This window comes from Schistocerca nitens, chromosome 6 (assembly GCF_023898315.1).
Source record: "Schistocerca nitens isolate TAMUIC-IGC-003100 chromosome 6, iqSchNite1.1, whole genome shotgun sequence".
In the NCBI taxonomy this organism is placed as follows: Eukaryota; Metazoa; Arthropoda; class Insecta; order Orthoptera; family Acrididae; genus Schistocerca; species Schistocerca nitens.
This window is the reverse complement of record NC_064619.1, coordinates 287,978,537-287,994,476: the sequence shown is the minus strand read 5'-3', so window position 1 is coordinate 287,994,476 and position 15,940 is coordinate 287,978,537. Positions and strand designations below refer to the sequence as shown.

At 39.4% G+C, this 15,940-nt stretch overlaps 1 protein-coding gene across 1 annotated transcript in view; it reads right to left on the bottom strand.

The window, feature by feature from the left end:
• Positions 1 to 3,941: 3,941 nt before the first annotated feature.
• The window catches only part of LOC126262780 (transmembrane protein 209), a 161,602-nt gene continuing 149,603 nt past the window's right edge, over positions 3,942 to 15,940 (bottom strand). The window contains exon 11 of the mRNA XM_049959596.1: positions 3,942 to 4,346. Within this exon, the coding sequence (XP_049815553.1) occupies positions 4,149 to 4,346 (198 nt within the window). The 3' untranslated portion in view covers positions 3,942 to 4,148. The remainder of the gene's footprint in view (positions 4,347 to 15,940) is intronic.

Below are 15,940 nucleotides of genomic sequence, written 5' to 3'. Positions count from 1 at the left end.
CCACTGGTAGTTAACAGAGCTCAGGAGTAACTCAACATACCAAATTTCAACTAATATTGCTTCTTAAAAATAACCATTCCACAGGGTTTTGATAAATCCCCCCCCCCCCCCCCTCTGCACATTTCATTCATTCATCTTAGGAAAACATGTTGTATGATAACTTATCTTGATTGCTCTTTGAAACTATTGGGTAATAGTTACTGTTTCCCCACATACAATCTTATTTTTGTGACAGGTGATGTCTGGGAGGGGGAAAGGGGAGGTTCTTGTGTCTATCAATTGGGAATTTATTTGGAGGGTACCACAGCACAAACTTAGCTCACTTTGGTTGTATGATTTTGCTGCGTATTTTATGTGCAGCGTGAGGAGGCATTGCAAGCACACTAGTTCGTGTCCTATCACAGTAAGTACACAATGGTGGGTCGTTCTTTGTCAATGAGAAAGTATGACTGTTATTATGGCCAGTGCACTTCACACATCACCTGACTGTGACAATATTTGTAATGCGGCCTCCTTCTGTCGAGTTCTATGGTATATCTTCTTCTTCTGCTTCTTCTTCTTCTGCTGCTCTGTCCTCATGCTGGGACAATATAGTTGTCAAGAAAAGAATTGAGAGGCTTATTGTACAAATAGCCTGCTGATATCTTCAACAGTGTGTCATTGTCAAGACACTTGACTCTGTGCTTGAAAGATCCAATGCCACAAAGCTCACTGTGGAACAGCGTACACCTCCACACTGTTATCAAGTGTACAGAGGAGGAGCTGGTGCTTTCAGATCACATTAGCACTGTGCAGTGACTCTAGGATCATTTATCAGCATCTTCAGTGCAGATTTAAACAGGATACATCTTGTAAATAGTCTTCACGGGTTTGCCGCTGGATCACTTGCAAATTCCACAATATTTCCTCGGAACAACTGAGACATCTTCAGGTGGTTCAACCTTGCTTGTGGCTAGGTACCTAGCCACGAGCAAGATTGAACCACCTGAAGATGTCTGACAGTTGCTCCAAGGAAATATTGTGGAATTTGCACAACATGATCCAGCGGCAAGCCCATGAAGACTATTTACAACACATCTGAAGCTTGGAAGAATCACAGGATACATCTTTCATGTCGTAGAAGTTCTCGGCAGAAATGCATAGTTCATTTACAGTGTTTCATAGGGTGCAAGTCATTCGTAGCATCAGTTAGTCGCATGGTTGACACAGTAGTCGTAAATGCTGAGGGTAATTCAGTAAGTTTGCTTTTTGCTGCTAGATCAACTGGTGTGACATTAGTAAGCACTGCTGATCTTTCCCCTAACATTTTAGTATGTCTAAGTAAGGCAAATGTTAAAATAAAATGCCAATTGTGGTGTTTAACTTAACACACAATTGTATTACTGACAGTGAATTAACTGCCATACTAATCATCATAATAATCATCTACAGATTCAGCCCTTGGCCGGGTCTGTTTGGAACATAAGCCTCTATCTTTCCTTATCCTGCTGCCATTCTTCTGTGTCCACTTTGTCCCAGTCTTCTCCTCTTCACCAATTCCTTCACTCCAATTACCCACCTCTCTCATGGCCTTCCTTAAGGTCTCTTGCCTCCTATCGTTATTTCATGAACGTGTTCTTCATATCTTCCCAACTTCCATTCCTTTTCTGGCTTCATGCATGAGCTTCTCTTTCGCTATTTCTCTCATCATCTGATTCCTTACTCTATCCGTATTTGTTAGTCCTATCCTGCTTCTTCAAAATTTCATCTCTGAAGCATGTATCCTGCTCACATGACTTCCCTTCATTAAGATTTTCCTGCTGTTCAATAAATTTATTTGCATTGTGGTGGAACATCATTGCTCCAGGTGAGGCTCTTACACTGTGCAGGTATCCATGAGCTTCCTTCCCCTTTTTTGATCTTCTCATTCCTTCCACTGACTTCTGTTATGCTCCACAGGTACTTGAAATGGAAACCTTCTATAGCACTTCCCAACTATAGTGAAATCTGTTGATGGTTTCCTCTTAGTCCTTGTTATCACCATAACTTCATACTTCTTTGCATTAAATTTAAATCCAAAGTGTCAAACCACTGCCTCCCATACATTAACGTTTCTTGTTCCTTTCCTTCTCCATTTCCCCAGTCCCGCCCCCCCACCAATCTGTCTCCTCTCCTCCTCCTATTTGTGTACAACTCGCACTTCCTTGATACAGTCTCTTTATTCTCATTGTATTGGCCTGCCAGTTCTCCATTTCTGAAGCATTTCCTAGATCTTGCTTCTTTTCAAACTCATACATCTTCTCAGTGTTTAGTACCACCGTTAGTGGTAAGTGATTCCATTGAAGTAATACTTAAAAAAACTAGTGTAATGGGCCTTTCGTTTCAAACACCAGATTTTGACTTGACACCAACACATCATCGGGTGGCTGAAGGGGGGGTTTCTCTTTCAAAACAAAAATCCTTGTCAAATCCACTGATATCCCTTATTCTACATAAGAGACCTGTTCTCTTGTTGCTACCAACTACATTAGTGATTATTCATCCTACTGAAAGTTAATGTTGTTCATGGATACCTCATTCTTTCTTGGCTGTTACATGGTTTGTTGTAACTCTTAACTGTGATTAACAGTTCAAATTAGATCAGCTAGAACTTCCTTATTTGTAAGTTTCATACAGATTTGTCTCTTCTTCAGACTTGATTGCGACCAGCTTAACCTTATTCTCCAAATAGTAAAAAGATTGTGACATTGTATTAGTACCTCCTGCCCTTCACTTTTAAGAACATCATTCCTATGATATTTATATTGGGACTTTGGTGCTCTTAATGGAGTACACTAACTCCCTCCGTAAGTCATGCTGTAATCAGCAAAAGACATGGGATTTCAGCTTAGCAAAGCATTGGAAAACCAGCAATGGCGGCACTAAAGCATCTTCGGTTGCAGCAAAACAAACATGATTAAATTGTAATGAGACTTTGAAGACTATAAATTTAAACTTTGCAGACTGCATTGTAGCAGAAAATATAATCAGTATGTATTTGAAATTGTCTTTTAAACTAATGGCTAATTATTTTTATCACAGATCTTACAATCTCTTAAACTGTAAAAATGTTAATACATATTTATTACACCCCAACACTTCAGTGTGCTAAATAACTGATTAATATATTTCAATAATTGCCATCTCATTTAATGAAAAAATCTAAATTAGTTAGAGACTACAGTGTGCACACACTTTATTTAACATGTAAATGTCACTACAGATATTTGGATTTAAGTTACGACATGTTCGATCTGTCATCAGTGGCAACAATGTGGCGCAGACAAATAACAAAATTCTGCATGCCCCACTGAAGTGTCGGAACATCAGTGCTGTTGATGACCTCCTGAATAGGTGTTATCAGCTCAGCAATAGTTTTGGAGTTATTGCTGTGCACCTTGTCTTTAATAAAGCCCAACATCAAGGAGTTCAGATCTGGTGAGGCTTCCAATTGAGGCCCTTACCAGTGGCCTTTGTGTACCCCATAGCCGGAATGCTGTCCCCAAAGTGCTCCTCCGGGACATCAAACACTCTCCTGCTTTGAAGGGGTCAAGCTCAGTCTTGCATGAACCAGATCTTGTCAAAATCAGGATCACTTTGGATAACGCAGATGAAATCATCTTCCAAAACCTTCACGTACCTTTTGGTAGCCACCATGCCATCAAGAAAAATCACACCAATTATTCTGTGACTGGGCATTGCACACTGTCACCCGTTGAGGGTAGAGAGACTTCTCAATCGTGAAATAAAGTTTCTCAGACTGCTGAATGAAGTCGACAATAGTCCAGAGCTTTGAAAGGAAGTTATAAGATGTGACGTAACATGAGTATACAGGTATGACACCGAAATCAAGGCCCGGTCATCCCATTGGAAACTGCCTTGAAGACTGAACTTGTCAATTTTTTTATTTATTTATTTTTTCAGTCACAAACAATTACAATAGGCTACTGCATCAAGAGTTTCTGCCTTATGGTCACACGGTCAATAAGGATTACTACCTGTAAGTTATACGTGAAGCAATCCGAAGAAAACAACAATGACTCATGGAAATTGCATCACGATAATCCGCCCACTCGTGCCTCACAACTTGTTCGTGATTTTTTGGCAAAAAATGAAAGCTTTATGTTGCCTCAACCACTGTATTTGCCAGACTTGGCTCCCTCCGACTTGTTTCTATTCTTGAGGCTGAAGAGAACCACGAAAGGACATAGTTTTGCCACCACTGATGAGGTAAAAACAGAATCGCTGAAGGTGCTGAACACAATAATGAAATATGGGTTCCAGGTGTGCTTCCAAGACTGGAAAAAGTGCTGGCACAATTGAGTTATCTGAAACAAAACAAAAATTGATATATAAATAAAGATTCTTTAAGAAACAAAAATTCCCATTACATATTCTTCGTTCAGTTCCAGTAAGAACTGTTGTAACTGACAGTGACTTCAGAAATTCTACCATTTGTACCATCAATTTTTTCATGTGCTCCACTGCTGCAAATTTGGTATATAGTTCTTCTTGATGTACAAAACAATGAATCCCATGTGTCAATCGCAATTTTTTGCTTTTTCATCCTCGACTAAATCTTTAAATTTCTTCTTTACAGTACTAGAATGTTGTTTCGTATCAAATTTGCAGTACCCATCACTTGTGCGACTGCATAATGTATAGTAAGAATTCTCATCCCTCCCTTGTTAAGCGTTTTCATTTTTAGAGCCTTGTGATGACAGAATGCTAGACGGATTCTTTTTGTACAAACCACTACTGGACCTGTGAATGTCATTCACGCCACAAACAAATAGTGAACAGCAAACAATGCTGACACTGTGTCTGCCAAAATGAAGAGAGTTGTCCAACCAAAAAATGCCACACTAGAATACTCAATGAAACATCGAGCTTCTGTGTACTTCCCAAAAATGTTGAGCAAAGCAGAGACAGATTGGGCCTTGGGCCGCAAAGCTTCCACAAGCGAAGTTCGGCATGCTGTGGCTGGCCCTGCACTTCAGTTCTAGTATTGTATGTACCTTTCCAGTATACAGGGTGAGTCAGTGGTGGTGATTCAATTAAGCTCTGTACCAAATTCTACCTGGCAGCTTCCTCTTTCATTCCTTTCCCCCCAGTTCATATTCAGCCACTATTTTTCCTTCTCTTCCTTTTCCTATTATCGAATTCCAGTTCCCCATCACAATTAAATTTTTGTCTCACTTAACTATCTGAATAATTTATCTCGGCATACATTTCTTCAATATTCTTATAATCTGCTGAGTTAAGTGGCATATAAACTTGTTCTATTGTGAATGGCGTGGACTTCATGTCTATTTTGGCTAATATAATGTGTTATTAGAGCTACTCCTGGATTGTCTCTATTTGATTTTATAACCCTACACTCACCTGACGAGGCGTCCTGTACCTCCTGCCACCGACTCTTTACAAGAATGGAAAAACTAGTATAAGCCAAAATTGGGGAATATCAGTTTGGATTCTGTAGAAATGTAGAAACACACAGAGCAGTTCTGATCCTACAACTTCTCTTAGAAGAAAGGTTAAGGAAAGGCAAAACTCCATTTACAGCATTTGTGGACTTAGAGAAAGCTTTTGCCAGTGTTGACTGGAATACTCTTTGAAATTTCAAAGGTAGCAGGGTTAAAAGCACTGGGAGCAAAAGGCTACTTATGACCTAAACAGAAACCAGATGGCAGTTGAAAGATTCAAGCAGCAAAGGAAACCTGAGAAAAATTTGGAGAAGGAATTAAAGTTCAGGGAAAAGAAAAACTTTGTCTCTCAGTGACAGCAAATGACTAGGGAGAGCAGATGAATGGAATGGACATTGTTTTGGAAGGATGATAGAAGATGGACATCAACAAAAGCAAGATAAGGATAATCAAATGCATTAGAATTACATCGTGTGATGCTGAGATCAGGAAATGAGACACTGAAATTCGCAAATCAGTTTTGCTACTGGGGCAGTAAAATAACTGATGATAGCTGATGTAGTGAGGATATAAATGTAGACCAGCAATGGCAAGAAAAACGTTTCTGAAGAAGAGAAGTTTGTCAACATCAATATAGACTTCAGTGTGTGGCAATCTTGAGAAAAGTATACATCTGGAGAGCAGCGTTTTACAGAGTGAAATGTGGATAATAAGCAGTTAAGACAGGAAGAAAATAGAAACCTTTGAAATGCAGTCCTACAGAAAAATGCTGCAGGTTAGGTGGGTAGACCATGTGACTAATAAGGTACTAAATAGAACTGAGAATAAAATAAATTCATGGCAAAATTTGATTAAAAGAAGGCAACAATTGACACATGTTCTGAGACTATAGAGGGGGCCCAAGCAATGAATACAGTAAGTAATTTAAAAATATTGTTGGTTGCAGTAGCTACAGAAATGAAGAGGCGTGCATGGGGCAGAATAGCATGGCGAACTGCATCAAACCAGTTTACAGACTGAATACAACAACAAATGGTTGAAACACTTATTAAGATTGTAGACTGTCTCAAATTCATTTACAGAAAAGATAAATGCCACATCATCATCTTCAGCAATATAGGGTCTCTCTTCATCTGTCTAGGAATAAGGCCAAAAAAACTCAGCAGATGTCCTAAGCAGTTTTTTGCTGCCATGATTTTACTTCATATTATCAGAATTTCTATATCAAGTTACTCACTTATTTCTCCGTATTGCAGCTAATATATTCCCATTTCAACAACTTTTGCAGACATATCTGCAAGTACTACTTCTATGAATTTCGATTACTTAACACTTTCGCTGCGGCGCGGCATCGGTGCAGGCGCGCAACTCTCCAGTGCGGCCCGGCAATGTGAGAGTGAGGGCCAGTAACGCTCTGAAACGCCAGGTACCGCTCGGACCCGATGCTCCTAAGCACTCTTGAGCTACAGGCTGACGTTAAGACCTTGTAAGATCTGTGGGATCATGTTCTATACTGACTTAATGATGACACCTTAGATGATAAGCTTCAACTGTATTGTGGTCATGTTTTAAAGTCTGTCCGCTGTCTGACACCTATAGGGGCCACAGGCGTCATTCAGATGTTCGTCATTTGTTGATAATGTAAAAAAAATAAAATTCCAACAAGCAACAAATTCACTGCATTCAGGAAAAATTTGGATTCCAAAACGCAAATTCTTAAGAAGGGAAAAGTAAACTGGATTCATTTGAAATTATATTTACTTCAAATGCGCATTTTTCAGATTGACTCTGATAGAGGTAGTCAATTTAGTAGCATGTTTGCCCCTGGTATGAGAGAATTAGCCGTCTACATTTATCATAGACGCCCAGGGGACTCCCGGATGTGTAGAAGTTATAAACGAAACACACCCTACGTGGAGGCTTCTTTCGTGTCCCCCATCAATTGCGGTGCTATTAAAACAAATTTAGCACAACAAATTCTTTCGCAAAAAAATGAAGTGAACGCTTTACAACGCAATAAGTAAGTCGACTTAAAAGAAAACCTCATTTTCTGAGTACTCGTGAAAAAGTTCTAATCTTTCACGTCATAAAAAGAAACCAAGCAATGTAAAAAAAATAAAAAAAGTTGTCTTTGATAATCGGAATTCCCCCATATTATCACGTTTTTGCTACTTATGGGAAATTATACAGTAGTTGAAGCAGTATCCAGGTTTGTCTGGGCAGGTTGTACACTCGTATGGTGTATCAGTGTGCTAGCCTTGTTCCGCGCACTTCTTACACCGCTTCCTCATAACGTGCTTGCGCAACGTGTGTGTTTTTGTTCACATTTCATGGAACGCCCATTGGCGGAAGGAAGTCATTTATAATGTTCATTCTGTAATAGTGTAATCGTACAAAGTCATTTTATTTCCTGAGTATTTGTTGCACAGATATAGAGAATTGAAAACTAGCATGTCGGTGAAATGAAAGAATAGTTTTTTCGGCCAGCAGATAGTCTATCGTTCACATAAATAATACGATAACATCTGATCTTGTTTATTAGTCCCAAACATACACGCATTGTACCTAATAATAGGCAAAGGTTTCGTGACTATTTGCTGGCGCGTATTCATCACTTGCTCCATAACATTTAGATGTGCTGTGGAAATGTAGGAAACCTCTCATCGGTCCTTCCATTTTCCAATCATAACTCCATTAGAATACCGTGCAATTGTCTACTCTCCCAAATTTTGCCAATACAACGTCTTTGGGGGTATATTTTCTATTTAATTTCAGAGTACCTGAGGAAAGTGTTTTTAGGTTCAACAGAGTTGTAGGTAAATGAAAACTGTTGTAAGTGTCCAAGTAAATGTGATGACCAACATGCAGCTTTTCTGCCATCAAATGCAAAACGACCTTTTCAGCATGACCTACCCCTCCCCCCTCCTCCTCCCTGTCCCCGCTACTTCCCGTGTACACAGCGCACTTACTTATGAAACAGTCTGGATTGTCGAGCATGTACATCTTAATGCCATATTTATTACGTTTGCTTTTTAAGTATTGTCTAAATGACAGTCTTCCCCTCCAAAGAATCATTGATTCATCTATTGATAAATCTCTTCCCAGGCAATATGCTTGAGACATTCTCGTGTTAAAAAATCCAATATAGGTCTTATCTTATATAAACGATCGTCTGATTTCGGGTTTCCCGGAAGTGGATTTTTTGCAAAATGCAAATAGCGTAATATGATCAAATACCGGCCTCTGCTTATACTCATTGCTATTCCTCTATTCCCAAACAGCGGTTCTTTCTTCCAGTAGTCTTGTAATCGCAGATATTTAACGTTCCTCATATATAATGAAACCTTCAGGAAAACTAGTAATTCGCCTATACTTGGAGGTTTCCATTTACAGATCCTAGATCCCCCTTGTATTTTCACTCAGCAACATGTTGACTGCATTATCGTTTGTTTGGTCAACTATAAGTTGCAACAATTCGTCTGTTACCAACAATCTGAAGAAATCCATATGATAATTGCCAGCAGGATGAATTTGCAAAACTTCTTCCTTCGTAAATAGGTGATACTGCATATTACATGGTTCTTCATGCCAGTAATCACCTGGATTACCTCCGTGTGACAGGTCGGGCTCTTTTTCGTCGTCGATTTCCACACAATTGTCGTGATCCGTATTCAGAACCGTCACGAAACAGCGTGGAAGCACAGCTTTCGAATCAATAGATTCTTCTGCTGCCTCTAAATGACAACCTCTGCAGTATGCCTCATCCTCACTACACAGAAAATCACTGTCTACGTTCAATAACCTACCACACAAAACAACAGTTTATACGCTTTGATGCTACCTTAGACGCTGCAACTAGACTGAGTAATCCAACAGTGGGCATCCGGACACTTATAAGCGTCAGCAGCACTGCCGTTGTATGGTTAGTTGCAGAGGGTATCATGTATCACTACTGGTCATTTCCTTTCCTGTTCCACTCGCAAACAGAGCAAGACAAAATGACTAGCTTTGTGCCTCCATATGAGACCTAATTTCTCGTACCTCATCTTTGTGATTACTGCGTGAAATTATGTTGGCACCATTAGAATCGTTCTGAAGTCTGCTTCATATGCTGTTTCTCTAGATTTTGTCACTAGCATTCCTCTAAAACGTTGCCTTCCATCAAGGGATTCCCAGTTGAGTTTACAAAGCATCTCCGTAATACTTGAGTGTTGTTTAAACGCACTGCTAATAAATCTTGGCACTTGCCTCTGATTCTTTCATTAATCCCACCTAGTCTGGATCCCAAACACTCGAGCACTGCTCAAGATCGCATTAGTATCCCATAAGTGGTCTCCTTTACAGATGAACCACACTTTCATAAAATTCTCCCAATAAACTGAGTTCGGTCATTGGACCTCCCTACCACAATCCTCACAGGCTCATTCCATTTCATATCAATTCGCAATGATACACTCAGATATTTAAATGACGTGACTGTCAAGAGGGACACACTACTAATGCTGTATCGTAGCACTGCAGATTGTTTTCCCACTCATCCACATTAACTTAAATTTTTCTGTATTTGGAGGTAACTGCCATGCCTCACACCAAAAAGAAATTTTGTCTGTTACCTTGTATCCTCCTACACTCACTCAACTTCAACAACTTCCCGTACACCATAGCATCATGGGCAAACATCTACAGATTACTTCTCACCCTGTCCACCAGATAGTTTATGTACATAGAAAATAATAGCAGTCCTATCACACTTCCCTGAGGCAATCCTGACAATACCCTTGTCTCTGATGAACACTCGCCATTGAGGACAATATACTGGGTTCTATTACTTAAGAAGTCATCGAACCACTCGCACATCTAGAAACCTATTCCATGTGCCCACACCTTCGTTAAGACTGCAGTGAGGTACTGTGTCAAATGCTTTTCAGAAATCTAGAAATATGGAACCTGCCTGTTGTCATTCGTCCATAGTTCAAACATACCATGAGAGAAAAGACAAGCTGAGTTTCGCATGAGTGATGCTTTCTAGAATTGTGCTGATCCATAGATATAAGCTTTTCATTCTGTAAGAAATATATTATATTCACACTCAGGATATGTTGTAGAATTTTGCAGCAAATCGATATTAAGGATATTGGTCTTAATTTTGCAGGTCCGATCTTATACCCGTGTTATATGCAGGAGTCACGTGCACTCTTTCCCGTTGATTGGGACTTTGTACTGGGCGAGAGATTAATGCTAAATGTGAGCTAAATAAGAAGCCAGTGCCATAGAGTACCATTTGTAAAATCAAGTTGAAATTCCATCCAGACTTTGTGACTTATTTGTTTTCAACTTTTTCAATTGTTTCTCTTCGTCAGGGATGCCTATTACAATGTCATCTATATGGGAGTCAATATGATAGTCAAAAGAAGTTGTTTTTGTACTATTGTCCTGCGCAAATGATATCTGAATATGAAATTTAAAACTTCCTTTTGCTATCTCCTACTTCCACACCAGAATGGTCAATGAGTGACGGGATAGAATCCTTAGACCCACTTTTATGCAGAACCATAATTTCTTGGTTTCTCAGCAAGATCTATTGCTAAGGTATGATTGTGGTAGTATCTGTATGCTTCACAAATAGATCTTTTTACAAACGCATGAACCCCTACTAACATTTGACTGTCGTCGTACACGCATTCTCTTCTGTACCGAGAGTGAAACAGCCTTTGCTTCTTCGACATTTTCCAAATTTCGTTGTTAAACCATGGGTGTATTCTCCATCCATAATCCCCTTATTAGGTACATACTCGCTGAGAGCATGATTTACAATATGTTTAAACTGTGTACATAATTCCTCTATGCCCTCAGACTGGAACTAAATGATGTCAATTGACTGTCTAAGTGATATGCTAACAACTGCTTATCTGCTCTTTCTCGCAGAAACATTCTTCTAGCCTTCTTGACTGATTTACTAACTTCTATAATCATAGTCACTGTTGTGACACCATGATTACTAATCCCTCTCTAAACTAATGTCAGTGATATGGTATTTCCATTATGTGTGGGCTGTTGAACTAGCTACTCAAAACAGTTTTCAGAAAATATGTTCAAAGGTACTTCACATGAGTGTCTGCCCCCCATGAATCCTTAGACACCCCAGTCTATACTTCCTAGGTTAAAGTCACCTCCAACAAGTACTGCATGATAGGGTGTCTACCCTCTACTGACTATAGACTTTCTTTGAGACTCTGCAACTGTCACACCCAAATCAGGTGGCTGGTTATAATAATCCAACAATAAACCTAGTCTCACCTAGACCCAATAAATGCGACCAAATAACTTCACTATCACACTCAATTTTGACCGCACTAGACACAATACTTTTCTCGACTGCAATGAACACTCCCTCTCCTATAGCGTCTAATCTGCCTATCCGATATATAGTCTACAACTCAATAAATATCTCAAAGCTTTCTACTTCAGCTCTTGGTCCCAAGAATAATAACCTGAGAACTTTCCTGGATGGTGGTGGTTTCAGAAGCTTTGTTGTGGATACTTCAACATTTTACTGACGACATTTTGACAGTTGACATATCTTTACTCTGAATGGGGTGATTTTGCTGTCCATGAGTTGTCTGGCGGGTGTTCATCAGAGAACCTCAACCTACTGCATAAACTAAAAAAACTCTCATTAGCACTCCAAGTACTCTGCTACCCGCATAGCTGCTGACATATCAAGGGAAGTCCTACAATTCCCCACCCAATAACAAAGGTCCAGAAATTTGCAGCCAAGACCATCGCAGAGCCGATGAAGCCTTTGGCTGAGACCCTCCACTCGGCACCAAATGCTAACACCCTGCATTTGACACCAGCAGCCTCCACCACCTCTGCCAGCTGCTGAGATGGCCTCAGAACACCTGCAACATTAATCATTGATGGGAACCACAACTTGCAGATGACTGAACCCTGCACAATTGACAACCGCAGCCACTGCTGCCTCCACATCTTGGATGAGGATCCCCCCCGGCAGATGTGCCAAATGCACACTGACACCCCCCAAGCCCTGAATGCTATCTTCCGAAGTGGCTCCATAATGTGTCTAACATTGCAGCTCCTGATAAGTAGCAACAACCTGCACACATGTGCCTGCTCAGACCCTGCTGAAGAAACAGCCACCTGTTCACAAACAGGGTGAACAGGTGAAGCCACATGGCCAGCCTGCACATTGGCCCTCCGTCTCGAGCGATGCCAATAAGTTAGTATCTACCACTCCTCTCGCTGTGAAGGTGGATCCGCCGCAATGGGTAAGCTAGGAGGTATCTCGTCAGCAGGGCCCGTGTGCGAAACAAGCAACACCAGAGGTGACCCATGCATTGCACCAGATTCTCTGCCACAGCTACACCCAGAGGCAGCAGCCTGAAAGTGGCTGATTACAGGCAAAAGCGAATTCAACAGTTTGCGGTCTGTGGCTGGCTGCTCCTGTGTCCACACACAGCATGCGCATATGCTACCCATCCTAGTAAGACTAAATGAAGAAGTAAACTACAAAAGCAGACAGAAACATAGATATGCAATCTGCTACCCTCCTGACAAGTCACCAAAGGATGCTGAAGCCTTACTGAATTGTGTAGCTGGCTGTTCACAAGAAAAGAAACGTGCACTACAGACTGCCTGAATTTACACTTACAACTGAAAATGCTAGATTAAACCACTTAAATAGAAAAATACACCCAAAATATAAGAAATATACCACCATGAAAACACAAGAAAAGCTAAATATGTAACATACTGCTGTGGACATAGGTAATAGGCTACAGCTGGGGCCTTAACTTTGTTATGCCACAAGCTCACATTGCTACATGGGCCAACTCCGTGTTAGTTCTACCAATCACTCAGATTTCTTTTAAACTTGGTGCATTCATTCAGTAACCCAGATGAGAGATGGAAAATCGCCAATTAGCAGAGGTATGCGACAACTGTGAAGGAAGTTGTGTGCCCTGTAAATTGTGAGAAATTTACATGGATATGTCTCAACATAAATTACTGTAATTCTTGTTCAAATCCAGACACAGCAGTGAAACGTATATCACTGAAAATATAATTACCAGAGCTTTACACTGATCTGCAACAAGGTGATTTCTAAGAATTTTCACACAAATGGTTATTGACTGGACCTTTGACCTTGAATACCTCAAAACATCCCATCCTCAACTTTTGTTTGAAAAAATGTATTGTACTACTCCAGTATGTTACTATAAACATGGCAAATATCAAGATGACATGTCAATGACACCGCACTCACAATAAATTTTTGTGTGTGCATCATTGCACTATCAAAATTCTGTACGCAGCTATGTATCCAGTTTCTTCCAGAACAGCAGCCAGTAGCTCTCGCTATTATTAGAACCAAATGGCGAACATTTCTTGCTGTGAACAGCCTATCAGAGACTATTCCAACCAATCACCATTAGCTTAATTCATGGGTTGTCAAGTATATTTAGTAGCAGTGAGTAAAAAATGGCTGTCAAAATTGTAATGTTGCAATCCATTTAAATGACGTCGTGCAAAAGTACAATAGAATTTGAGGAATGTGGATGGTAAACAAGTTTTCTAATGTATTTTTAGGCAGAAAAATTTGCAACAAATGTAGAAAGCAGACTTCACAAAACCTGTCAACACCTGCAAATATTGCCTCACGCGTACAAAAGCTTAAAACTGTTGCCCCAGCGTTGGAACACACTGATGTGGCAGAACTGGAAAAAGAAGTGTGAAAAATGGAGAAAGTGAAGTTGTAGCCCAGTTGTAAGATGTTTGACAATGTAGGCAGAATGTGTGACAAAATACAAATTTTGATTGCACTTTCAAAGAGGTGGAGTATATGGAAAGCTATGAAAGAATTTTAGACTTCTGACTACATGATATGAATTAGCGAAAGCAAATTCAAAGCCAGGTAAGATATTGTGTGAGGAACCTGTTCAATGTGTACATGAATTTTGCTGTGATCATGTGAGATGTCTGACATCAGGAAGGAAAGACAAAGTGCCTGTGTAAGAAAATAGAGTGTACATGAGCAGAATCAGCTAGTGAGTGCACGTGCTCGCTCGCTCTCTCCCATTGTGTAGGATTTGTTACATGCAATCCTGCTCTTCCATTATGTTCCTTAAATGCTTGTTCCTATTGTCAAAGTGTGACAAGAAAAACTGACTGGTACAAACTGCATTGACAAAATTACAAATACGTGTTGCTTAACTATAGGCAGGGTAGTTCTAGAGACTATAACAAACTATTTTTTTTTTTTTACACAACGGCTGCTATCGCACTTGTTTATCATCCAACAGCAGTTACAGTTCTCTAAATTCTTAATCTCAAACTATAGGTGATATAGATCACACATGATCTCATATTGAAAACATCATCTGAACAGTGGCAACATCCATTTGCAGGTGACTTCCAGAATGCTGCTCAATTTATCATTACACAGGTTTCTTTATTATGATAGAGAAATCTTGTGCAGCATTTGTTTGTACGGAAAGATAAGGGAACGAAAGTAATATTTCATTCCATAGTTTTTAACATGCTAAAAATTGCGAACACATTTTTTGAAGTTTGTCGGTGAATTTACAATCTGAAGCTAAAATGTCACACAGTTACCAAGCACATGCTGATGGCCTATTTGAGAGTATTTGTGTCAAAATCTAACTGAATGATAATGGTCATCATATACTTGTCTCATAGAAATGTGTAAAATAGTTCATGAAATATTAGTTATGAGGTGTACCTTTTTATCTGTTTTCAGTTCAACTTTATAACTGCTTTTAAATAATCCCAAAACTGGTCAATTTTACAACTGATGAAGTACGAAGGAACATTTGGACCCCTGTTTTGAAAATATAGAATTTTAAGCCAAACTACTCCATAATGCTGTACAGCAAACATTCCTAAATCTGTGTAGGAATATCTCCACAAGTTGAAAAATTAAGATGTATATTGCTTTTAAGATATAAAAATCTATAAATGATAAAGATTTTGAGATGAGAATCTTAATATCTGAACCAATACAAGAGTGTCCTTTATATATTATGCTCATTATCTTAATACTGTGTCAGTATCTGTACTAGATTAAGCAAAATTCGTATAACATACACACTTAAGAATTGGACATTATGGAGATACGTGGATGTTATTTCTTATAAAATCTAATAAGACATTTCTCTCCTATTACTGAAAAATCAGGAAAAACTAAATGCTCCCTGACAAACTGATATTCTGTCATCTGTAAAAAGAACTGCTAATACAGTGTTTCAAACAGTTTGTTACCATTTCACCCAGCCAATTGTAATAACAATCATTGGTATTGCAAATTTCAGAGAAATTAGTTTCACTATACTAATGCAACAAATAGTTCAATAGTTAAAATCAATGCTAGATTTGTTATAAATGAGACAAGCTCTGTAACTGTTGGCACCACCTGGTTAGTATGTAATGACAGAAGCTTGGCTTCCTGCTCTCCA